This window comes from Peromyscus californicus, unplaced genomic scaffold, assembly GCF_007827085.1.
Source record: "Peromyscus californicus insignis strain IS unplaced genomic scaffold, ASM782708v3 Scaffold_1__1_contigs__length_55948999, whole genome shotgun sequence".
NCBI classification, from domain to species: Eukaryota; Metazoa; Chordata; class Mammalia; order Rodentia; family Cricetidae; genus Peromyscus; species Peromyscus californicus.
Window position 1 is genome coordinate 40,191,330 of NW_026294492.1, and position 27,096 is coordinate 40,218,425.

The 27,096-nt window shown below is 39.2% G+C and overlaps 1 protein-coding gene and 1 long non-coding RNA gene across 43 annotated transcripts in view; both read right to left on the bottom strand.

Annotated features, from left to right (window-relative positions):
• Positions 1-4,486: 4,486 nt before the first annotated feature.
• The window catches only part of Nrxn1 (neurexin 1), a 1,064,135-nt gene continuing 1,041,525 nt past the window's right edge, over positions 4,487-27,096 (bottom strand). For all 42 annotated transcript variants that reach the window (XM_052746549.1, XM_052746545.1, XM_052746543.1 and 39 more), the window contains one exon: positions 4,487-7,890. In XM_052746549.1, the coding sequence (XP_052602509.1) occupies positions 7,583-7,890 (308 nt within the window). In that variant the 3' untranslated portion in view covers positions 4,487-7,582. The remainder of the gene's footprint in view (positions 7,891-27,096) is intronic.
• Positions 13,425-24,637, bottom strand: LOC128115655 (uncharacterized). Its single transcript, XR_008220245.1, has 2 exons — positions 23,009-24,637; positions 13,425-22,940 (listed from the first exon to the last, which is right to left on the bottom strand). It is a non-coding gene; the product is annotated as an uncharacterized LOC128115655 (long non-coding RNA).

A 27,096-nucleotide genomic window follows, 5' to 3' on the forward strand; every position in this document is an offset into this window, starting at 1 on the left:
CAGTGAAAAAAAAAAAAACAAAGATATGGATTTATTATAACTGCTAGTATTCAAATTTGATATAAAATTTGAGATTTAAAAAAATCTCATATCTACATTCAAATAACAAATCCCATAGGCATGAGTTAAAAGTATCTTGTTTTGAGGGGAAAAAACCACAAAGGTTTCTTTTGGTCGGAATTTAGTTGGTGTATGTATTTCATACAAAAATATAGATTTTTAAAAACAATAAGGTTTCCTTAGTTGCCTGTAGTTCTTTGCATAAGGTTTAGGCCTCCTGGGCTCTCTGCCCCACCCTGACCCTTTCATATTTGTCTATCTATCACATGCATATTCATATACATAATCATATGAATACTATAGATGTATCTGTATGTATGTAATAATAGTTAATGGAAAAGAGGCCATGGATTTGAGGAAAAAGAAGGGAAAGGTATAAGAAGACTTTGGCTGGAGAAAAGAGAAGTGGAGATTATGTAATTATACTAATCTCAAAGATAGAAGATATAATTAAAAAACAGTAAGGAAACTTTACATGTGGTTATTAGAAAGAAAAATCTTCTAATTAAGAAATGTTAGAAATGCATTGTAAATTGGCCGATTGAACATTGTGGTCATTCTGTTCCCATAGTGAGGAGAGTAGGATGCTAAAAAGAAGGTTGCTAAGAGTACATGAAGCCTGAAGGACTGGCAGGGTGGTTCAGCCAATACAGGCACCTGCTTATCAAGCCTGCTGACCTTAATTCAGTCTCCAGAAATGACTCTAGAAAAGTATCTCCCGTGTGCTCTACCCCATGCACACACAAAATAAATAGAAATGTATTTATTAAGAAAATCTTATTACATTTATTTATTGTGTGTGCGTGTGTGTGTGTGTGTGTGTGTGTGTGTGTGTGTGTGTGTGTGTGTGTGTGTGTTGTCAGGGGGTGGGGGTGGGGTGCCATGGCATGGCCTGGATGTGGAAACAAGAGGACAGCTTCCATGAGGTGGAGATGAGGCAGGAGGGGGTTTGGTTTCTCTCCTACATGTAGGTCAAAGAGATGGAACTTAGGTTTTCAGGTTTGGCAGCAAGTTTTTAACCCTGTGAGACATCTTAATAACTGTAAAAATATGATTTGCAATAACTTAAAAGAATGCACTAAGTCTAGAATGTTTATAGTTTTAGTAAAAGGGAAGCTATAATGTTAATTTTGGGCGAGAGAAGACCCAAGCAGGACTGAGTGACAGCTGATAGAATTGGGAAGGCTAGCATGTGGGAGAGAGGGTTATTCTGCTTGGTAGAAAGAGCACTAGAAACAATGCACAGCCATGCAAAGCTGTATATAAGCAAGCATAATTATCTCTCAGTGAAATACACAGCATTGCAAAGAAACGATCCTTCCTGTAGCCATGGTCGGACAAAGAATGCTTGGTATGGAGTGCCATACAATTGTCTTTATTGGGAGAAATATTAATATACACCCAAAAATAATTTTAATCTTAGATCAACAGTTTTATGATAGTCCCACTAACTGCCTAATTTGTTCTACCTGTTAAGGAGGTAAACAGTGAGGCTAAGAGGTGGTGGTGCACATCTTTAGTCCCAGTACTCAGAAGGCAGAGGCAGGTGGATGGATCTCTGTGAGTTGGAGGTCACTCTGGGTCTACAATGGGAGTTCCAGGCCAGCCAGAGCTGTTGCACAGAGAAACCTTGTTTCTGGGGGTGGGGGTAGGGGGAGTGTTAAACAGTGTTTCTCTTTCTATTTTAATCAAATACTCTGTTTAAAACTAAAACAATTAAGTTCATTGTTTGTTTTTTTTTAACCTTCAAACTCCTGTAGGTTGTTGGATTTCCTCACCTTTGCAACTGACTAAAGTTTATATAAGTTCCTGCAGCTAGGAACTTCAAACTTAGACTTTCGTCCCAAACTTATTTTAAATTTTTTGTTTGAAATTTGAAAAATTGCTATTGAGGTTGTTTTATCTACCTGTAAAGAGCATTGTTGTAAATGGTAAACATCTAAACTCTCACAAACCAGAAGCGCTCAACCAGGCTTGCTTCTGCACTGTTATACTGATATTGTTTTTCAATATCCCATCTTTGTGTACTGTTGAGCAAGTTCGGCTCACTGGAGAAGTCTTTACCATTTCTTTTCGCAGTGAAATTCAGATGAGAGACATCAGAAGCCATCAAATGCTCATGTTCCTCCTCTCAATTGCTGTATTGTTTGGAGAGACAACATTCAATGCAAGAGTATTTAACATAAACACAGGAAGTACCTATTGAAGCTGATCTAGAATAACTAAGCCTCCTTGAGGAAAGTATATCAGAAAGAAATCCAAGATGCCTCATTTTTGTAAACCTTCAGAACAGTTGTTTTCTCCTGTATACTTAAGTATAACAAGCTATTTGGTGATCTCTTAGGTGTTTTGCGTAGTCTATCTCCCATTTTCAAATATCAATGACCTTCAGGTGTTAAAAGACAGATGCCTTACTTGGATAGGAACTTGCTATGTCTTGAATATGTGTAGCCCATCTTCAAGGTTCTAAAATAAATGTGCCAATCCTTGGCAAAGTTGATCTCTAAATGAATATGGATTTGTTCCTAAAGTTGGATATATATGGGATGAGTACACACACTAGTGTTCAGTAAATATGTGAAAAGCTAACTTGTAAATAATGAGGCAAGATTAATTTCTACAGAAAATATGTGACTGAATGTCTAGTTATTGGGAATACTCCCTATACACAACAGAATGACTCTATTGAAGTTAGTTCATGAAATCTTTTGATGCTTTCCTAAAACCCTCTGAACAACTTATCTTCAGCATAAAACTTATCACAGTTTGGATTTATTTATATCCAATGTCTGTTTCAGTGATTCTTTATTTTTTGGAGTTTCGTAGTCCTTTGGAAACTTGATAAACACTTTTCCCAGGAAAATATTCACCTGTATCATATATGCACATAATTAGAATCATATTTTAATATGTACATGTGTGTTTATAACCCTTGATGTCCATCATTGAGTGCTAGGTTCCCCACATGTCAAGAACTTAAGAATATTTGGTTTGTGTCCTGGGTAGCTTTCACTGTCAACTTGATACAACCTAGTATCATTTGATAAGAGTCTGAATAAGTCATTATCTAGATTTGGTTGGCCTGTGGCCTAGTCTGTAGGGGATTGTCTTAACTGTTCATTGATGTAGGACAATGCAGCTCATGGTGGGTGACACTATTCCCTTGTTAGGAAATCTTGAACAGTGTTTAAGAAGAGAAAGCTAGCTAAGAGCAAACAAGTAAATAAAAAATATCAACATGTGTTTACTTCTCATTGCTCCTGATTGTGGATTTTATGTGACTAGCTACTTGATTTTTGGCCTTAACTTCTCAATGATGGGCTGCAGCTTGGAATGGAAACCTGAATGAGCCCTTTCCCCTCTAAGTTGCACTCTCTCTAGCAATTTTATCATAGCAGATCAAGTGAAAGTAGACCAGCTGTGACTATAGCATTTATACAGCCACAACCTTCGAAATGCTCTACATTTTTTAAAGAAAGCTAAATCATACAGTCTTTAATTTAAACATTACAGAAATATGGGTTGTTTCTCCTATCCACGTCAAATTCATGGACTGATATTAAAGGAACGACACACGGCTCTGTAACAATATATTAATAGCGGCTAATGTACGACACACGGCTCTGTAACAGTATATTAATAGCGGCTAATGTAGGTAGCATTTCTGTTGAAACTCATTGCTATGAAAATGAAAAAATGTTTTCGTTGCTGGGAAGTTGTGTTAAAAAACAACCTAAGTTCTTTAAACAGTTACCAGGTATAGGACTGAAAGTTAGTGGTGGACCATATGGTTGGCACAAAGACACTTTGTTTTATGAAAAATATAATCATAATCCTTGTATGTCTTTTCATCTGTATGTCAGGATTTGCTAAAGTTTTATTTTCCCTTTTTCTTTTTGCTTGTTTCTTAAATAACAATCTTAGCACATGATTTTATGTTTTCTCAAAGCCTTACTTCCTATAAAATAATACTGTAGTAGTCATCTTTTGTGTGCACTTATTTGTACTAGATACAGTAGCTCATATAATCATTTCCACTATATAACACTGATATTATTCTTAGTACAGATGAGAAGAGAGAAAATTAGGGAAATCATAGCTAATGAGACAGATTCTATAGTTAATTACAGGTGTAATTAACTTTAATTCCATTGCAACTTACAGAGAGAGTGTATTTATGAGATCAGCATTTATTCATACTGTTCTCAGCTAGTTCTGTATGTTTCCAGGCAGTGACATGGAGCACCCACATCTTCAGTGTATGTGAAGAAGGGCTGAGTGAGCAATAAAACGCACAAAAGGCTGAGTCATCACCCCTTCCCTACTTGCCTGGAGATAAGATTTACTTTCAAATGCAGTTATCCTCATGGCTCAATTTAGGGGCAAAATGGTGTCGAATGCAATTTTTAAAGTCAGTAAACCACAGTTGTATTAAGAAATAGTTTATTAACAAAACAGTAAATTCCACTTGCTTAGCATTTCCAATAATGGATAAATTGGCCTTGCAACAGAAAAACAAAACAGAACAAACCCCTCAGATACCCAGTTACTCAAAGCACTAGAAGGGCATGATTAAAGTGGCCTTTCTTTGACATCTTATGGATGTACCACCTCACACATTATTGTAATCATCGTTTTTCAAAAAGGCAACACATTACATGGATAAAAAAGAAGCATACTCAATCAGAAAAGTTACAATCGAGAGATATTATCAGTTTATGCCAGGTAGTGTGAAATCTTCTCTGAACCGGAAATGACACACGGACCCTGATATGTTTAGTATAAAGATACTTGGATTGTATTCAAGTCTATTTCCTTCAAAAACTCATAATCCTATCCTTTCCTTCTCCATTCAGGGGGGGAAAACCTGCTAGATTTTGTGGAGGTCAATAAAATTAAATACAGTTCCTATCAATGTATGAAAGTTTTAAATTTATACTGGGAAGACATAACGAAATCAATGATAAACAGCAAATCTCCCAGATAGACCATTTTAAAACACTGCAATTTATTTTTCCATCACCTTTTAGAATCCTTCCAGATGAAATTAGTTTGAGTTAAACAGATAAAATGGAAAAGCAAACATATATATGTATATACTTTGAAGTATATATACATATATACTTTAAGTTTTAAATTAGTGATTTTATGTTCCTTTTTATTTCTCTGGCTTTCCCTGAGTAAGACTGAATGAGAGGGGTAGGGGGAAAAGACTTGCAAGGTTTTTTTAACCTGGCAAATGAAAAATATATGAAGCCACGAACAGAAGTAATGGGTATTAAATTTTCGTTTTATGCCATCTATTTTCCATGTGATGAAAAGCCTTCACGGCTTCTGACACAATTACTTGGCAGCTTTAGTTCGTCATGATCTGCTGTGATATATACATATTTCTAAGGTACTGTTGTGTCTGAAATCCAGGCCACTTCTTGGCATATTTTTCATCAACTTACTAGCACAAAAAGTGTTTTGCATTTTTTTTGCCTTGCTGATTAAAGCTGATTATAATGGTATCCTTCTCATTTATGAAACCTAGTATCATTCTTTTGGGAGATGTTTATGTCATATGACCAATTTTTTGCAGAAGCATCACCCTGCAGCCTCAGAATTATCTTCTCACATTGATAATTTATTGCTATGAACATCATTGAAACAATGTGCAAAACAAGTGTATAACCTATACTTCACTACTACACAATGTATGTTAAACTAAAACTATGATTAATGATAATGATGTAAAACCAGAAAAGTTAAAATTTAGTCAATAGTCAACAAATAGAGATTGATTTTAATGGGTGGTAATACAGAATCAAATATCACCGAGAATACTTTTTTAGTTGAGAAAATGCTTACTTTCCATAAAGCTTGACCACGCACATCATGTTCAGAGAACATATATATAATTGTACGGGAAACAGAGTTTTCCACTGCAGCAGCCAGAATTCACCAATGTTGCTTTCCTAACCCGCCTGTAGAGTGATGCATATTTATGCAGCCGTATATGGTGATATTCTATTTTATAAAAAAAAAAGGTTCCATTTTACTATGGACTAAGAACTTGAGGTGTCCTAGAATCAGGATCTCAATGAAACAAATCACTCATTTGTCATAATACCTTGGCACAACTGTCTTCCTTCGCACTTTTCAATTTGTCAGTATTTGTGTGTTTTGGTGTTCCATCCTATCTGATGGCTGCCTGAATGTGTGTGTGTGTGTGTGTGTGTGTGTGTGTGTGTGTGTGTGTGTGTGTAACTATGAATGTTGAAAATATATCGAAATGAGTATTTGGGGGAGAGAAAGGATTATATGATACTTAGGTATATATTTTACCTTCTAATTCACACCTTTCATACAAATACTAAAACTTAATGTAACAGAATGAAGGCTATACATGTAAGAAAAGAAGTAGCTGAGTCTCTTTATATACATTCATACATATCTTTCTTAGAATAAACACTACACTGTAATTTTTGTTTAAAAAAGTAATTGTGGCAATTTATAATGGTGGCAAAAAAATCTGTCTGAAATAATTGTTGCTCTGATGTCATAAAACTCCCTATACTTAGCAACACTTATAACATTGAATTTACCAAAAATGGCTGAAGAGCAGAGATATAGTTTGCATTTTCTATACAACAGGCTATAAAACGTCACTTATCACAGTCCAGAAAGCACACAGAGATGGGTTTTATATAAACATATGTAATAACATAGTAAGCGTGCATGAAAATTTCCCAATGATTGCATCTATGCCCTCTCGTTTTCGTTTTGAAATTTTAGTGTGAAAATGTGCCTTATATTTCCCATTTTTTGTTGTTGTTGAAAATAAGGCCTCCATACTTTTATTTGAGTATTCTCTTACAAACAGAAAGGGGCTTTTGGAATGCGTTCCTACACAGGTCTTCAAAAAAGCCAGCACTCTGTCTCAAATGCAACTTCCAACCCCCGCTCCCATCGCACCAGCTGGCCAACTCCTCGTGATCTGCAGATGGTCCCGCAAACGGACGTTCTCCTCTGGCACTCCGACCCACTGGCTCCTCGGGACAGCGCTAGCACTTTGGCTGAATCCAGGATCATAGGTAGCTTCTTTGTGTGTGTTGTGTTTTGTGTTGATTTTGTGTTGTGCCTCGATGTAATACTCCTTTGCTTTATGAATGCGTGCGGTCCTCACCGTCTTTTAGAATGCTCCAGCAACATAAAGACAGGCAGAGTAAATGAAAACACTGCGGATGTTAGGGAATTTATTGGCCCCTGTTTTTTTGTTTGTTTGTTTTTTGTTTTAGAATTTTTTCCTTCCTTTCTTCTCTCTTTCATTTTTTTTTTGTTTTTGTTTTTTGAGAAACAAGAGCATGAGATACTTGTTTGCTTGTTTGTTTTTTTTTTAAAAAGAGTTTTCCCTCCTGATTGCATTCCCTGTCTTCTTTTGTGTGTGCTTCATAAAAAGGAAAGTAAATAAGTTTATATTATGTCTCAGATAAAATGAAGACTATTTCTATACAAGTGTCTTTCTCGAATCTTGGGATCAGACATAATACTCTTTATCCTTGTTTTTCTTGTTTTTGTTGGCGCTTTTGGCGCTGCTGGGCTGTTTCTCCTTGACCACAGCCCCATTGGACTGTGCTGAGTTACTGATGTAGTTTCGACTCTCATCCACGTGGTACGACCCTTCATCCCGGTTTCTGTACTTGTACATGGCGTAGAGGAGGATGAGGATGCACAGAGCGGCAGCGGCGACGATCCCCACCACCATACCAGTGGTACTGCTGGATTCCCGGATCACCTCTGCAGAGCCTGGGTATGGTTCGCGGCCGCCCACACGGGTGGGGTTGGCTGTAGGAAACAGGATGAGAACAAAGTGATTATTGAGTTTTCTGGATGTCAGCAAACATGTTAACTTAAGTACTCGCTGCTCTGGGGAAAGTGTTGTATCACTAAATAAAGCGCTTTCCTGCTCAAGGCCACTATAATCTAGGGACTCAATCTTAGTTCAAAGGGAGCCGGTAAGTGCCATTTATCCTTCCATTCTTCTGGAATTCAGATGAATTTCACTAATACCACAGCTCCTGTGAGATTTACAGGACCACCTTCACATTAGGTGAGACACCATAAACCCAACGTGTCAGCCAGATTCAGAATAGCTTCCCACTGTCATGTTGAAGGGAATCATCCTGAGAATGAAATCCATGGCGCTTCCGGATACTTGGAGCTAACTGTTGACTGATCAGGACAACAAGACAAGGAATATCTTTAGAATTCATTCCACCTTGTGATGTACACAGTGCCAAACAATAAAATAGGCCAGACCTTTTGAACAGTTTGACTGCATGCTTCTTAAAATTTATTTTTAATTATATGCGTATTTATCTGTGTGTGGGTAAGCACAAATGAGTTCTGGTGACTGTAGAGGCCAGAAACATTGGATCTCATGGAGCTGGACTTTCAAGGAGCTGTAGGAATCATCTGACCAGATCGCTAGGAACGGAACTCAGATCCTTTACAAAGGTACATGCTTTTAAGCATGGAGCCATCTGTCAAGCCCTCATTACTTGCATTATAAAGTATAATTTGAGTTACATGATTGTAAATGAAAAGACAACTCTTTTCCTTTTGTGTTGGAAATTCATTGGTCTAATAAGTATACATTTACATATACAATGGCAGTGGGCTAGTGACCTTCAAGCTAAACCTTACTTGTGCATAGTGGTGCATGCCTGTGATAAATACTCCCACTTAGGAACTTTGGAGAGGAATGCAAGAATGTACTCTTTCTCCATTTAAAAGATATTCTAGATTGGTTTTGAGACAAAATTCATAATGTAATAAATAGTAATAAAAGATACAAGAAAAGAACATTTGCCTGGTGTGACAGCTACAAAACCCTCACCCAAACTTCCATAAAGAGAGGCAAAGTCCTCCCTTGGGCACAAGAATGGAATATAGGATGTGTAATATCTTCTCCAGGTCTAGGTAGACACTGAGGTTGTCCACAGAACACAAAGAAAGCCCCTGGGATGTATAGAAGGTAAGGCTATGAGAATAATGAAAACTTTCTTCTTTCTACCTTCAAAGATTGGAAGCTAGGGCAAAACAAAACAAAACAACAACCAAAAACCACCTTGAACCCGGACCATTTTCTCTATAACTTCTTACTTTTTGTTTTCCTTCTTTGACTCTCCGCCATTGTTTACCTTATCCTACAGGGAAGAACTAGATCACTTTTCTGTTGCAGTGGGTTAAGAACGTCACAACTTCCAGAAGTATGCACACTGTTTGTAAAGCCATTTCAAGATTCCATAGATGTACCGAATGTATTTACATACATACATATTTGACTGTGCATGTTTCTACAAAGGTATCCGCTAATTACTCAGAAACATTTCCCAAAGCACAGAGCCCTATGCTGCTTAAAAAACCCACTTTAAAGGTGGGCAAGGTTTCTTAGCAGATAAAGACATATCTGACAGCCTGAGTTCGATCCCCAGACCACATCTGGTAGAAGGAAACAACTCACTCTTACAGGCTGTCCACTAACCACCATAAACTCACTGTCACATACATGAACTTACACACACACACACACACACACACACACACACACACACACACACACACAAAATGTAATAAAAAATTTAAAAAGAGAAATCCAATTTTCAAACATCACTAAGATTTCTTTTGCATAAATATAGGTTTTTGGCTGTTAGTTTCTTTTCCTTCATCAAACGAATCCCCATCCACACAGTTGCTTACAAAGCCTTGGTTCTCAGTCTCACAGCAGCGAGGAGCTACATTCTGCATCTACAGTATAGAGCAGGCGAAACCCTCCGGTGTGGATTATGTCACGGCTTGTTTTACAAAAGTTCTTGTAATGCTGTCTAAAAAGGCTTGGCGTTGTTTCTGTGGCCAAGGTGGAGAGGAACAAAGACTATAATCCACAGTGTTTGATTACAGGGAATTAATTTCCCCTGAAAAGCCTGCTGCTGTAACCCTGTCAGCACCAGGCACACCAAAGGCAGCTCTTTCTGTTTAAATACAGTCATCTTTGCCAAAGTGTGCCAATTAGCTCAGCTGCTAACTTTCCTGAAATGACAACTTTCTGTGTGTGCCTTTGGCACAACGCTCTTTTAGCAGGGTGTCTCGAGAGCTGAAAAGGCAATTGTATTTAAATGTTACCTAAATCATTTTTTTCCTACACCTGATGATGGAATGCTGAAATACATTTTCATAATAACTTCACATTTTTCAGAAGGAAATAAAGGGACAATGAGCTAGAATCCCAGTCACTTAGTTTATGATACTACAACTTGGGGGCTCTAACGGAATTCAAGATTTAAATTCACTATGGCAACAATGCATGTTGGTGTGTATGCACAATTAGGAACTGGTGTTAGATATTTTAATACTAGACTATTAATCTCACTTTTCTTGAATATATCTGATATAGTTTTAAAAACAACTGTGCATGTAGATCTCAAAACAGATATGTGCTCGCTCTAGAAGGAGACCACAAAGACAAAAGCAAACTCTGAATTTTGCTCTGTAAGCTTTTGATAAGCATCTCCCATTTAAGAAGTATACTTTCCTCTTCTGCAACACCAGCCAAAATGCCTAAGTCACATGAGAGCTAAAAATACCTCTGGCTAACCCACTTTAAGAGATTCTAAATATCGTATTTTTAAATAACATATAAAACACTCTCCAGAAAACTAAAATCAAAACCCAATGAAAAAACATCTTATCATTCCCCTCACATTAACATTTTAACAGTCACTTATATAGGTATTGTTATATATCTGCTCAGACTATACAGTTATTTACACATCTACTTGATTAAACAATAATTACATCTATTTAGGTTTCAAATCTGCAAGCTAAGCGATATTTCTCTTAACTTTTGTTATAAGGTCAAACGTATTTATATGTTAATGAGACATCTCTCCCAGATAGATATACGATAACAGGTTACATAACTTTAAATACATATATGAATTAAAAATATTGTCACTAATGCTTTTTTGATGCTCACTGGAAAAAATCTTTGAGGAAATTTCATATTAATTTGAATGTAGAAAATGTATAAATGATACTCAGGCTAAATGTCCTCTTATATAATGCATTTCAAAAATACATAAAGTAGAAGGCAGTCATATTTTAACTAGTTATGAAAGACAATAAAAGAAAAGGATTTTAATCAGAGAACTGTATAATTAACCCACATATTTCATGACTTGGAGAATTTTGCATTTTTCACGCTTCATAATAAATATAAAATACGAAATTTCTAATGATTATAATGATAGCAACACATTCTTTCTAAACCACAGTAAAATATTTATGAATGAACCGAAGTTCCCTTCCATTCATTTTCCTTCTCTCTGTCACAGAATGTGATGAAATGTCTTTTAAAAAACAAATGAAAAAGAATAAAGGAGGAAGAACGTCATGCAAATGAACTTTAAGTCTAGAATGGTCCCAAACGGACACTGACGGTAAGAAAAATGCAGAGTGTTAGAGCCAGTTCATCACACTGGGCCTCGGGACACAGAAGGCCTGTGCCGTTGGTAAACTCCACAGGCTCATGGTGGTCACTAAAGCCAAGAAATAGAAGCGATGAGGTATGATGAGAAACGGAAATGTTTTAAATGTCAGTGGTCATATATATTTCACTTCAAGGCCACGTGACCAGCAAAGGGGAAAACAATGAGTAGGTGAATCTCTTAAGTATGTAAGCCACTTATCTTGGCTCATAAACTTAAAAAAAAAAATCATGAACTATATGGATGGAAGAAAACACAATACCAATACATTCTTATATTGCCCAAATTTCCTCCATGCACTTGCCATGTCCTCTACTTTATAGAAAAAACATGCAGAATCATGTCATTAGCTAACAGAGTCAGCTGGTATTGACTGTAAAACGGTACCCCTACAAAAGAGGAGAGAGGGTGTGTCCATTCTGATAGTAACACAAAGGCCTTGGACTTTAGTTGGCAATTTACTCTAAAGGATTAGGAGGCTACTGATGGCCTTGACAAGAATGCAAAGCTTTTGCCCAGGGTCAGGACCTCACAGTCAGCTCTCTTTCTCATATTCACTTCTCATACCTAGTCAAAGCTATGAAAGAGACACCTACATGGACAGTAACCTTGAAGGACAAAGAAGAGTGGCATTTTAATTCCGTTCTCTTCCCTTTAGCTTCCTTCTTCCTCTGTCCCCTCTCCTCTCACTCTCCTCCTCTCCCTTCTCTCTCTCTCTAGTGTCCCCCATTAATCAAATATCTTGAAAGTTTTGACATGGTCTATTTTGGTCCAGCAGATTGATGGAGAATCTTGTATGCTACATCCATGAACCTTCGCATGTCTTTCAGAGTCTGATTAATATTGTGGCAACTTAGACGAGCATGTGCCTTCCAGTGTTAGGAGGGCTAGCATGTTTCTCTATCACACTGTCAACCACTCTTCCCAGAGGATGAGTCCTTGTAGCAATAAAACATCCAAAGGATTTGTTACAGTGTTTTTGTTATGTTAAAAAAATGGTATTTGCCACACTGCATAAAAAAATTTTAAGTCAATTTTTTTTAAATTTGAATTTATCTTTCTGTTTGCTGCTTCCGTGTCTTTCTCTGTGTCTCTTCTGTCCCTCTCTTTCCCAGCTCCTGACTGGTTCTCGAAGATGGCCCTTGTGAGAATGTGTCTGATGAGTCCTTCCGCACCGGGAAAAGCAGCACTGCTCAGAGCTCTGCCTCCTTGGATTCTTGCATTATTAAGCGAGGTGTTAAGCAAGGGCAGAACTGATTGCCAAACTGGCAAGTTCAAAGCATGATGTAAAATATTCTTTATTGTCTAAAATGTTTAAATGTGGATCCTTTACCAGCCTGGTCTACATTGCAAGTTTCAGACCAGCAAGAGCTATAGAGTGAAAACGAACAAATAAAAATGGGAACAAAAAACCCTCAAAGCATTCTTCCGTAGATGGAACAGAAGGTACCATGAGAGGCTCACGAATGCACGGAGCTTCGTGTCAGAGCCAAGTACTCCACTCACATGTCTGTACCTAGGTACCCTTTAGAACATGAAAGCTGAAAGCATAGAAGTCACAATTGTTTTGCAAGATTTTACTGTTATAAAGTAAAAAATTTAAAAGACCGAGTTTTAAAAGTAAATGACTTTCCAAAATTGTTAAGATATAATGGGAAATATTTGGCATCTTGGTAACTCTTTTTGAGATTGGAAACACAACAATCAAAATCAATCTCTCTCTCTCTCTCCCCCCTCCTTCTTTCTTCCTTCCTTCCTTCCTTCCTTCCTTCCTTCCTTCCTTCCTTCCTTCCTTCCTTCCCTCCCTCCCTCCCTCCCTCCCTCCCTCCCTCTCTCTCTCTTTCTTTCTTTCTCTCTCTTTCTTTCTTTTTGAGGCACCCTAAAGCTTCCCAAGCTTGCCTCAAACTACATACTTGTAGCTGAAGCTAACAGTGAAGTTCTAGTCTTCCTGTGTCCACACCTTAGGGGCTGGGATAACACATATGCATATCGTATTTGATCTATGAGTTGCTAAAGGTTGAATCTGGGGCTTTCTACACGCCAAGCAAGCACTCAACCAACTGAGTCACATTTTAAGCCCTAAATATTGTTATTGAAAAATAAAATGGAGGTGGTTGGCTCAGAGGTTAGTAGTGCATATACTGTACTTTAGAAGACCTGTGTTCAGTTCCTGTCACACACGCCAGGGGTGTTACAATGACCTGTAACTACAGCTCCTGGGGACTCAACTCCTCTTTTGGTCTCCATGGGTGTTTCATTCACTTGCATGTACTACATACAATTAAAAACAAAATAGAAATAAAAAAATAATAAAGATGGAAAAAGAAGCTTCTTCAATGAGGGGTGAAACCTGTAGTAATTTATAGGCACAAGGATAAGTATTCAGAAAGTAGTTGGATACTTCATCATTGTATATAAGTATGCCATTCTCAAAGAATAAATAAAAACAAAATGAAACTGGACAGCCTGAAAGGTTCAATGGTAGTGTATAAGTCATTCATTCACAAAGCCTTGGATTTGTCTACAATAGCAGCAGAATTAATAAAATAGAATAAATAAAAATCTAGATGAGAAATGCTATTTAAGGTCTCAATCCATAAAACCTAGACTGAGGGTTTGTTTGGCCGTAGATAGGGACACTTTATATTTCCAATAATAAGTTTGCCAAGGCAGTGGCATGCCATCACATGCTCTCTTTATCACTCAAACTGCCATTTTTATGAAACCATTTTGTGCACTTGAATGAGCAGGTCCTCCACTGTAATCTTATTATATTTATGTTGTTTCCAAAATTCTCTTTCAGGGTAAGACTGTAGTTTCCAGGCAGTATTCCAGGATGGTTTTATTTCCTCAATGCACAGCACTAACTTATAGCTTTGACATCAAGCATGTCCCTGTCACATCAAGGATGAAACATGGGCATGTCTGTATACTGATGACAATGAAAATTCGGCATTTGAGCTTTAAGAAAGACTAAGAAATTACCAGTCTTAAGAAATAATAAGAAAGAGTAAAACATACCAATGATAAAAATTGGAATGTGAGCTATATATTTCAGAAGTGGAAGGGCATATGTAGGATCATAAAACCCCAGACTGTTCTATATGTATCACATTGCTAAGTAGAACCACTGGATAGGTATTTATCTTAGGACGATCCTTTTAAAACACTGTTGGCAAGATGTATAGATTAGATTTTTTTTTTGCAAAGTCTCCTGGTTTTATCATAGATCTAACTTAAAGTAATTACATTCAGATTTCTATCTCTACCCCATCTAGAAAACCACTTCCCTAAAATAATCTCGCTGGAATAGATCTCCATGCCGTGTCTTATATATGGATGTTATTATAATTTGAGGCAAGCCTTGAAAATGGTTTCAGATTTATGGGGAAGATTTGACTTTTCCCACACCCAGTTTCATTAATACTGTGAAAAGAAAATTGGAACTGTAGGCTCCTGGGGTGTTCGCCAATTGAGATTAGTACAATTTTTTCTCTCCTATACCTAACAGCAACAAAAAAAGGGGGCTATTATTTTTCTCATTTTTGTCCTTTGCTATAACAGAGGCTGAAATAAGCCAGTGTGATGTGATCACTCTGAAGAAGGCATGCTTAGACACTACATTCGCAGGATGAAAGGCGCAGGGATGTGCGTGGCGTGTTTGAATTTAAAACTCTGCTGGGGTTTTGTGAGAAATAGTAGCTTTTCTGCATTTCAAACCCCTCTTGCTTGTCTGCCAGCTCCTACTATGTCTTACCTATTCTGCAGTTCACTCCTGGAGGGCAAACAGGAGGCTTGAGAAACGGGATGCTGGGTGGTGTCAGTTTTTCCTCAGTGAGTAGGAGATTCAGTAGGAAGGAGGGACCAGTACAACACTGCAATCTGATTGGCTATGGGATATCTGATTTTTTTTTTTTTCTCTGCTCTTTCCCTAACTGCCAAAGCCTATGTTTAAAGGAAGCTTCAGGGGCCACCATTTTGAGATCAAGAAAATTATTTTTTTTAAAAGATTTATTTATTTATTACGTATACAGAAGAGGGCGCCAGATATCATTACAGATGGTTGTGAGCCACCATGTGGGTGCTGGGAATTGAACTCAGGACCTCTGTAAGAGCAGTCGGTGCTCTTAACCTCTGAGCCATCTCTCCAGCCCGAAATCAAGAGAATTATTATCTTCTCTTGAAACTCAGGTTTTATACGAAGCAGGATGCTAGGCACAGAGGTCATAGTGTGCCTGTATGACAGTCACCTATAAGGTGGGGTGCTGCCTCAACTGGCTTCTCATGAGAAAGAGGCTGCTGAGAGACTACATCCTTCATGACTTTCCTTACATTTAACATGAAGATACACAGAAATGCACCTTTGCCCTCTTAGCTAGGGGAAGCTAGAGTATCAAGGCATTTACAGACCGCTGTATTGTAAACTACATGTCCTTAGCTTCATCATCTGCAACGCTTCTAGAATTTTCATATGGTAAGTTACTCCATTTAGTTTTATTAACAAAAAAAACCCTTGAAAGCATCATGGTGATTAGTAAAGTACAAGTGAATCTAGTTTCTCCTGGGCCTTGGTGCTTCACTCACAGGTACCTACTCAAACTTACCATTTCTTTATTGATTGAGACAGGTATAGCCACAGCACTACTTTTAATTTCCAAGCTTCCCCATGTAAAAGAAAGTTCTACTTTCCTACTGCTCACAGGTTCATTTTCTTCCTTTCTGTATAATTAGTTTTTTATTTATCTTTGATGATGTGTTCTCTAAGAATTTCCCCTCCTGCTCTAAGCACAATTACGTAGTACGCTATAGTCAGGGTCCAGGGACAGGTTGGAATAGCAGGTAACCAAGCATACTTGATGTATCCCCTCACAGACTTGAAATTTACTAAGACAACTATATACACAACAAGCATTTGAAGTCATATATAACATAAAATCTGAGAGAACTGCGGTGGAAGAAAACTCTACGTGCTGTGCAGGAACAGGGGATGTTTCGGAGGCATGAGAAAGGGTAGCATTTTCCTTTCATCTCAGCACCCGGAAAGCCTGCAGGCAGGTCTCTGTTGTTTAGAGGCCAGCCTGAGCTGTATAGCAAGTTCCAGACCAATCACAATGAGATTCTGTCTCAAAAAGGAAGAAAAATAATAAACCAGCAAACAGGAAACAAAACCAAACAGCCAGAGGAGTCCACTAATAAGAAGTAACATCAGGGCTGCAGAGGCAGTTCAGTGGTTAAGAGCTCAGGAGCACATAGTGCTCTTGGAGCTCACAACCGCTTCTAACTCCGGCCCCAGGGGATTCTACATCTCTCTGGCATCTGTGGGTACCTACACTCTTGTGCTCATACCCACCCCCAGACGTACGAATACACATAATTAAATATATGATTCTGAAGTAGCAGCAGCACAGCTGGAATGATCTGGAGGAAGGAAAGGGTTTGCTCTTGAGAAAATGAACTGACCCAGAGTGGCTGCAGAACCATGAGTTTGGGAAACTGGGACGCTATCTGAAAGTGGACATAAAGCTTATCATATCTACACATGGTGGACAGTGACATGAGCCGTAAATGAAAAGACCAGCACGGACTCCTTAAGTAAACTGACAGACACCACTAACAAGGTAAAAGTACAAGTGGAAGGGACGAGAGAAAATATGTGTAGACCCTATGGCAATGCAAGAGTAAGTACTTCTAAAATCAAAGCAACATGCACCCATTGATGAGAAACAAACACGCCATGAGAAGAATAGCAAGAATGCACACAGGCAACCAGAGATGAGAAGAGCTCCATGGTGCTGACATTGACTTTTCCAACTGTCATAGGAAGTAAGCCAGGAACATTGATGACATTTAAAATAAATAAATAGTCTCAGGCATGCATCGCTCGGTACAGTGCAGACTCTATAGTGTGATGGAATTTTCCTGAAATGTTACATTTCTGTTAGATTTCACTCCGTTTCAGACTAGATTATATGTTCTTTGATGACAGTTTCTGGCGACTCTATTTCTTAGCAATTTCTCTACCTTCTAACTTCTAATGAAGATTGAGTATACCTGCTGAGAAGGACGTATGTTTCCTAATGGATTATGGGAAGAGATTGATGTGAGTTGGTCAATGTCTAGGAGTGAAATAGCATGAATGTTACCATTATGCAAGTGTGATTCATTTCAAAGTTTTGAGGGAAGTTGTCAAGCAAACGAGTAAAGCATTTGCACTAATATTGCAAATTCCAGTATTCTTCTGAGAGAATCTATGAATGTGTGTGTGTGAGTGTGTGTGTGTGTGTGTGTGTGTGTGTGTGTGTGTGTGTGTGTGTGTGTGTGTGTGTGTAAGTATACATGCATACATGGATGAGACCCAGCTATAGGCTGACCTGGAACTCACTACATAGCTCATACTGCCCTTGAAGTACTGGGATTACAAGGATTGAATGCTTTTGAATAAGACCTGTGTTTAGGGCTTTCAAGATGGCTCATCACATAAGTGCTGGATGTGTAAGTCTGATGACCTGAGTTTAATCCCTGGAAGCCATGAACCCATGTAAAGAGAAAGAAAGAACCAAGTCCACAAGACTGTCCTTTGACTTCCATATGTGTGCTGTGGCATGCAGATGACCACACATACGTTATATGCACACATGCACACACACTCAGTAATAGTAAATGAAGCTTTTTAGAAAGGTACATTTTTACCTCTATACATCCATAACCTCCATTTCCCATACCACCTAACAAGAAAGAGGAAAATTGGAAGAACTGGGATTAATTATTAAGAATGCATTAATGCAAATATCACACTGCTTTTTCTACACTCCCTTATAACATACTGCTTAGTCTTAGTGTCTGAAGTCACTTGGTTACTCAAAGTTTGCCAAGTTAGCAGTGTTCACTTCATCGTGTGGGTTTCTTTTGTACTGCCATAGCAGTGGACAGTAGTCCAGAGGGCTATGAAGAAGTAGTTGATAGCTAACCGCGAGAGCTGTTTATCATTTCCACAGAGCAGTTGTGGAAGTTCAAAGTCCTTGTCAGTCCTGCTGCTGCTGGTATGAGGGTGCTAAAGCAGGCCCTCTTCCGACCAAACACCCTCAACAGTTGGGCAGAAGAAAAGTCACACAAACAGCAGCGGAGCACACCAGTTTCCAAGCCAAGGAGGCTGAGCGTTTAAATATGGTTTCCATCCAAATGGATTACATTTCAAAAGCACGAAGTAAGAGGACCCATGTATTAAGATGTAGATGCTACTCTCTATTACTGAATTCTTCGCTTCTTCATAAGGGAAGTAGTTTCTATTCCTGCAACACTCAGAAATCCATGGACCTAGAAAGCATCGTCAGTCTCACACAACACCAAAGGATCATGCCAAGGCCTGGAGTCAGGGATGTGTGCAGAACCTGGTTATAGGTAGATAGGGTACCATGATTCCGGCTAGAGCATGAGGCACTGTACACGCAAGCACACGTGCATGGATGTGTGGGTATTGTGACACTTCTCTCAGCTCCCTGACGGAGGCTGATAGCCGAGTTTTTGTTTCATGTGATTTTTATAAGTAAAGGCAGACTTTTGGAAAACTCCATGGACTATTTCCCCAAACCTCAGATGTGCTTAACGTAAATATGCAGTATTAGCAAAAGCCTCTTAACTTCCTCCCAAACAGTATCCATCGTAGATATTTCTAATACTCCGTAATCATTAACTGGTGCTCAGTGCAGCTCCAATCATGTTTGATTCACTGTAAAACCTGAATTTATTCTCCTATTTTACTAAGCAAACAACTATTGTCTTTCCTAGTTATTGCTAACGAGGCTCTCTGCTGTGCTCTATGTACGTATTATCGGATTTATTCCCCACATGCCATAGCTCTGTGGCTATGGGTATTAAGGGGAAAGAAACAGTCTCAACGAGCTTAGGTAATTTAGGCTTCCTAAGCCTAAAGTCTGTGACTATTACACTTCCTTCCGTTTAATGCGTCTACACTCATGATTGCAGAGTAATCTGTTGTCATTTTCTCCTTGAGCACGTAACAGCACAGAACAGCAGGCACCTGCCCTCAGCAGCTGTGTGTTTCTGTCTCTCCCGGGCACAGTCCTCTTCACCTCTTGGATCTAGCTGTCCCTGGCTGATGGAATTCTGCATGCCCACCAAATCGTCCATATTTGATGCAGCGTGAGCAGGATAATACTGGATTGAGCATTAATTTCTAATCCAGAAACTGTCCCTAACTTGCTAAAGCAGTGGTGGGCAACTCAGTACCCTTGTCCAGCACTTCTTGCTCAGAACGTGATGATGACACTTGAATTGTATGTCACCAAGGGTCACTTTGAGGCTCAGAGCAGACAGGGTAGCAACTGATCACCTGCTGTGAAATGATCAAAGGTCTTTATAAAAGCATGATGACCTATTTATTTTCTCCATGTCTTTCTTACAAAAACAACTGATTCAGCAGCTGTCTCAACAGTTAGACAATCTGTGGTACAGACCTCCCTCCATGGTTCAGTTGGCCGAAGCAGGGATGACCAGGGACACTCTCTCTGAAGGGATAGTTGTGTTTGAACACTTCCCTTTCATGAAGTGCCTTGTGAAGTCAGGTGGCAAAAATGGCCCTCTGAATCATGGCCATGTTGTTTTAGACCATCAATTGTGGCACTGCATGGGAGCGTGTTTCTGTTTATCCAAGAAACTTCCTATCTTTAATGGATCAGTGCTCTCTGGCTGCAATTGTTGGAGTGAACTACATATCTCCGTCTTTCATATTTTTGTTACGATAGTTTACATTTTTAGGGATCATGAAAGCAATCATCTAAGACTATCTGAGCTGATGTGGTTTACTCTCTTAGAAGTAAGAACTCTTTTGATTAGGTTTTAGAGCTTCTTTTTAAAATTTTCTCTTCTTTCCTCTCCTTCTCTGAAAGTCCACAATGTAGTCTGGATGAAATCCAGGGAGGAGTTGCTACTGTGAGTGCATTCTGAGTCTGAGGTGTCCCACTTCCTGCCTGGGGTGTCAGCACGACACCCTTCGAAGCCCCAGGCTTTCTGGGTAGTGGGGTAGAGTGCAGGCCTCCTGATTTAGAACTAGGTGTATTCACCTTGGGGAGCATCTTTACATATTCCAGGCATGGAGCTACTGTTGGCTCAACTTTCTTTTACTGGGAAATGATCATATTTTTTTTTTCCAGTTAAAGTGTAATAGCCAGGGTGAAAGATTAGATACCTCCCCCTCTGAGCCTATTAGAAGGGACCCTGTTAGGACTAGACTGGAAAAATATGGCAGACAAGCCACCAACCACAGTGGACGGGGTTGGATCTTGTGTGGGTGGGATGACCATGCTGCACAGAGTATCCTTGAATGTCTTAGGAAGAAGAACCAAAAGAAAAGAGATATCATTCTTTGTCTCAAAAACTCTGTGGGGGCAAAGCCCTAGGCTTTTTTCTTCCCCCAAATCAAAATATCTTGTGACGTATATCTTTTTCTCATGCAGCAGAGCAAGCACATGAAGCTGAAATGCAGATCTTGTCTTACTCAGTTGTAGTAGTCCTCAAGCAGACTCTGTACGCTGGTGGACTTCAGAAGCACGTTATAAAAACACCTTGCTAGAGGCTAAAGTGCCAGCTACTAATGCATCCTTTAGGTTTGGGAAGTAGATTTATTTCCTTGATTATATGATTTGCTCCTTATTTGCTAGTACTAATAATAGCTATTTTCTATCCAGGTTTATGTGCAGCAGACTACACTGAGCAATTCACAGGCCCAGTCTCATTGTTATTAGCACAATAATGGCATCGCATTTAATATTATTCATGTCATTTTGCAGGTGCTAAAGTCAGGAGCACAGGTTCAGTGATCTGGTTTTGATTGCCCATCAGAGGGATGAACTTGGATTTGAACTCAGATACCCAGATTTCACAAGTTCACTCAATGAAACAAAGGGTTTCTGCATGTCCAGATGTAGCCAGCTCATACTTGTCTTTCTTTTTAAAAACAAACAGAGAAGTTTATTACTATTTTTAAATGTATTTGATTGTTGCGCTGGTATCTTTAACACAGCTTTTTTTTGTTAACCTGGACAATTTATTAAAGTGTCTCTTGTTTTGTTACCACTCCCAGGCTTGTATAACAGTGTGTGACTGAGTGAGGATCTAATCATGATGACAGTGACCTCTTTAACATGTCAGTGTGTGGGGATGAGCCCTGAGAGCTGGCGCCAAATGTAACATTTGCTGCTCCTTGGAACATATGAGCTGATGACAAGAAAGCATATTGGCTCTTCATGGAGGCAGCATGCCCCATGGAGTGGAATTCAGAAAATGCCGGCTTACCCCTTCTAGCAGCTGAGGAAACAAAATTAATAAGGTACCAAGAAAACGCCACAGGAAACCAACTTTGTTATCAAAACAGGGATTTGGCACCAATTACAATAGAACACAGCTTCATTCTTCCAGGGCTTCAGATTTTCATGAAAGATAGATTTAGACAATATTTTTCTGAATACATTTCATTTCTCCTTTCATGGTTGGTGAGTTTTTAGAGTGTGGGAATGCATGGTATTGTGTCCTTCCAAAGCACAACAGGGTATGTGCTATACTGTAGAAAGACTTTGTGGCATCTTAACATTTTCTAATAAAGTTGTGATATGAGTCACATATCACAAAGTTGGTACTTTGATGCTGGACATATATAAGCTGCTTAAAGTGTATTTTGTGGCCCTTAGTGAATGAGTATTGCTGTTTAGTGCAGTATGACACTGTATCTGCATATATATGTATATATAGTAGATACAGATATATGTGTATATAGTATTTTCAAGTTTAACCAAATGTGGTAAGAGTATGTATACACTAATTATACAAGCAGCCAATCATCTGTTAGTTGAGACTTTTCTCTCTCATTGGACAGTGTCTCACGTAACCCTGGTTGGCTTGAATTTGCTATGTAGTTGTTGCTATGAGGTAGACCTTTGTCTGATTCTCCCGTGTCTACCTCCTGAGTGCTAGGGTCATAGATATACACTTCCATACCCCGTTGATGCACTGTTAGGACTTGAACCCAGGGCCTCATATATGCTAAGTAAGTACCTGCCAACAGAGCTATATTTTCAGCCCCTGAGGAAACATTTTAATGGAGCCCATTTTCTCTAATACTAAAAGGGCTGCGGTGTGCCCTTTCCATTCAGAGCAATCTATGTAGCGGATTCAGAAATCTTACTATGGAGCAGAACAAGGCGTCTGTTTCCCACCCTACGCCAGGAGCTGCACCTTCTCCCACTGCTGTATTCATCACAGTTACTCATTAAATCCCACCTACGTGCCTGAAACTCACCTGGGCAATGCGTGTCCTTCCTCTGGGTTACCAACCTCACAATAACCACCTACGTGCCTGAAACTCACCTGGGCAATGCGTGTCCTTCCTCTGTGTTACCAACCTCACAATAACCCTGTTCATCCCTTCCCTTCACACAGACTGAGAAGTTGAGCATTAAAAGTACCGAACGACCTTCACCAACGTCGTCGGCAAGGGCTGCATCTCGAAGGAGCTCGGCTTGCTGCCAAAGTCCGGATGGATTATAACTAGTCCTCATAACTAAAACATCCCATTTCATATCACAAATATTAAAAATGCTGTTCAGGTACTTAATCAAGTATAGCCCAAATCCATCTGTGTCATTATATTAAAAGACAAAACCCAAACATTACAGAAAGGTCAATAAAGGTTCACGTTTGGGACCAGGGGAACAAACCAAAGCCCTTTCTGAGTTTTGTCCCTTCACCCCACCCCTGGTCTTCAAGTGTTAGTCATCATTTCCTAGCCTAAAGAATGGAATCTGCTTCTGGGTGGAAAACATGTTGCTATCTCCCCCGCTTAAGAATTCATCCAGTTGGGCAGGTCAATACCTGGCCAAGGAACCACCCATTCCCAGGAACGCAGATTTACGCTCCCTGCCCGGAATTCCATTCCTGTGCTCCGTTCAACCCTGTCTGGAGCTGCTGCTGTGTGGCTGGTTTCAGCCTGCCCGATTTTCTGAAAGCGTGACCCCGGCCGGCCCAGCAACCCGCCTTTTCTTCTTTTCTGTCCCTTTCAGAAGTTGGCAGAACTTACTTACGTTCTGCATGGTACTTTTGGTATTTGGGGCTTTCTCTTTTCTCTGAAGCTCCCCACAAACACCCCAAAGGCTCCCCTTTCCTTACGGCTGCCTGCTTACCAAACCCTTGTCTAACTAAAATACGCTTGCTTCTTCCTTGTCTCTATGTCCCTCTGCTAGGAACCTTGCCTTCCACGAACCCTGCCTGCCCTGGGCTTTTCTTATAACTCTAATAAAATTATCCCTGAGCTTTCTCCTCTGTGTGGCTCTTCTAGTAACATGACTAAAAACCTGAGAGGGGCCCTAACTTCTCTGGTAACATGCCTGCCCTGGCTGGGACTCTAAAATTTTAGATAACATTGGTACTGACATAATTTGGGGTGAAGGCAAATCCGAGCGATTTAACTTTACGTTGTCTCATCAACAGACCCGCTTTCTCCTGCCCTGTGGCTTTCTAATACTTCATTCTATTGAACACTTGTAATTCAAAATCTTATTCTGGTTGTTTGATGTGTAAATATTTTTAAAGCCTCTCTCCAGTTTTAAGAACCCAGTCTATTTAAATGAAAGAACTGGGAACCATCCCTTTGTAATGTAAACATCAAGGGAGGTAACGCCCTCAGTCTCTAGTTCTCTTCTGGGAAGGGAGGAGCCAGCCCCACACTTTAACTTAGCTGAGGAGACACTTCCTCTGGTTGAAGCCATTGGCCCAAAACAATCACCCTTTTTTCCCATCCTTTCTTTTAAAAACTCTGCCTCCTCTGCGCCACCCCCTGCCCCCATAAACTCAGACTGATTTCTAATCCCGCTTTCTTATTATAGTAATTTAGAATAAATTTTCCTTGCAGTTTAACTTCCTTCAATGTAAATTTTCATTCCAAAGTACCAGTTTAGAAAAGTAAGAAGGAAAAGGGGTAGGGTTGTAGCCCAGAGGTAGACCAGTTGCCAAGCATAAGAGGGTAGCAGTCTGATCTCCGGCCCAGGGAAGGAAGGGAGGGTGGGAGGGAGCAGGGAATGCAGGAGGGAGGGAGGGAAAGAGATTAAGGGAGGGGAAGGAGATTAAGAATGATATATGTGCCTTTCTTCTTTTATGATCATATTCTATTAACTTTTATCCAAGTATTCTGGAGAATTAAATTTATATATGGCAAAACAACAACAATAACAACAAAAAATCAACCAAACAAAAAAATAGCCCCAAGCCAGAACATTGCATGCTGATAGCACATTCATCAGTGGCAAACTTCAGCCACCCATCCTACATGATGACTGAACCTCCAGCCAACCTAGCCCGGGTACTCAGGAGATGCTCTCTGTTCCCCGAAAATGGAAGATTCATTATGCTATTTTTCTGGTTGTAGCTCAAAATCCTTCATTTTAACATCAATGTGTTGGCTATTATTGGCTAATTAGACTCACTTCTGAATAATTACATATAAATAACCCAAATTTAAATGAAGAACAAAATTATCTTCTAATCAGTCTCAAAAATATGGTCTACTAAATGATATATTCCTTTAAATGATTGAGATTATTTATTTAATGAAAAGATGCAGCTTGTGCAATATCCATATTTTTATTTCTAATGGTTAATGGGATCAGTTCAGTAGAAATCCTTTGATCTTTTCTCAAAATAGCACACTGGAAAACCACTCAAAATTGCATAGTAATTGTAGCAAATCTTCCCTAATGAATAGTAATACATGTGAAGGACCTTTTGCCATCAAATTTAAATTTATTCCAGCAAATTATTTAAATGAACATCTTAAAAGCTAATTCTGTATTTGTGAGGTTCCTAAATTTTAGAGGAACAACCTTGCATTTCAAGAAACCAAAAGTCCACTTTCTCTCAAGTAAAATAGTGAGAGGTGCAGTATTATCTCAGTAACAATTTCTCCAAGTCTCCCCAGCTATGAAGATACTTTAGAGTTTCATTAAAATGAAAATATAATTTGAAATAAATAATAAAAGTTTGTAAGGACTAAATGCAATGATGAGCATAGGATCTGTCTTCACTAAATCCAAAGGATACTTGTTATCTGTCATTACTCATACACGTGAGCCCTGATCTACAAACTGTGTTTACAGTGGCTGGGCAGACAGTCTACCTCCATTGCAAACCAGAAGAGACCACACAAACACACACACACACACACACACACACACACACACACACACACACAAACACACGGGGGGGGGGGAGACAGAGACAGAGAGACAGAGAGAGACACAGAAAGAGACAGAGACAGAGAGGAAGGAAGGGAGGGAGGGAGGAAGGAAGGGAGGGAGGGAGGGAGGGAGAGATTGATGATGACTAATCTTATTATTCAAGGGGCTTTTCTTTTTTTTTCCGATTGCAACAATGGATTACTTAGTTGAAAAGTCTTCCACTTAATCAGCTATTCATCCTTAAATACAAAGAGATTTGACACACTATCCTCACCATTGTAAATATAAGAGGATTTTCTAGATACATTGGAGGAAGGAGGAAGCTAAATTTGTTTTTATTGTGAGGCAAGATAAATTGGAGCTATTCACCAGGAAGATTCCACACCGAAAAAGGGCCATTATTTTCACTGAATGTCTTAAAGAACCGCATAGAAAGCACGCTTTCCAGATTTTGCCAAGGGTGTGGAAAAAGTGTTCTGTTCAAGAGAGGGCAGAAAACTGAGATGGATGGACACCATCTGAGAATTTAGGTGAATGCAGCGTTGACATTCTGTCAGTTTACTAAGCAAATCCAAAAATGAGTGATGGCAGAGAAATCTGGTTTACAAAAGCTTATTTTGTAAAAGAGACACAGGAAATGCGTATACTTACATACCTATAGTATAATAGAAGTAGGAAACTTCTAATGGCAGGAAACACTCGAAAACACATATTAGAACAAGCTGTTGCTCTTTAACACACTTCCCACCCACAATCCATCCATTGCAAAAAGCACATGGCGTGGAAAAAACGCACAGGAGGTGCAAGTGTTTTTCTGTTTGTTTGTTTCAAAGGAACCACATTGAAGGTCATCCATCTGTCAGTGTTCACGAAGCATAAAAAGGGCATTTTGGGACAGTGAGGTTCCTACCTGTAGAGATGGGATTTGCTTAGCTGTCCTGCCTCGCCTGGCCTCTTTTTGTATTCCCAAACCCTCACTGTACCGGTGTGGAGCTATCATCCAATTCTAACCACGCAGGACATTGGGGCTGGAATCAACTGTAATTGAATTCCATGTGTTCCCACCCAGGGGGTTGTCCCTGATCTAGTTTCAACATGCTCTGTTCCCATCAGGAGGCCCGAGTGGTTTCATCAGTTGCCCATCAATTTTGAGCCAAAAAAAGTAACAGCATTATGTAAAGGGGGAAAAAATAGCTTGGATATTACTTTTATAGAAATGAATTGGAAAAGAAAAGAAAATCTGACATTTGTGTTCGAGTTTA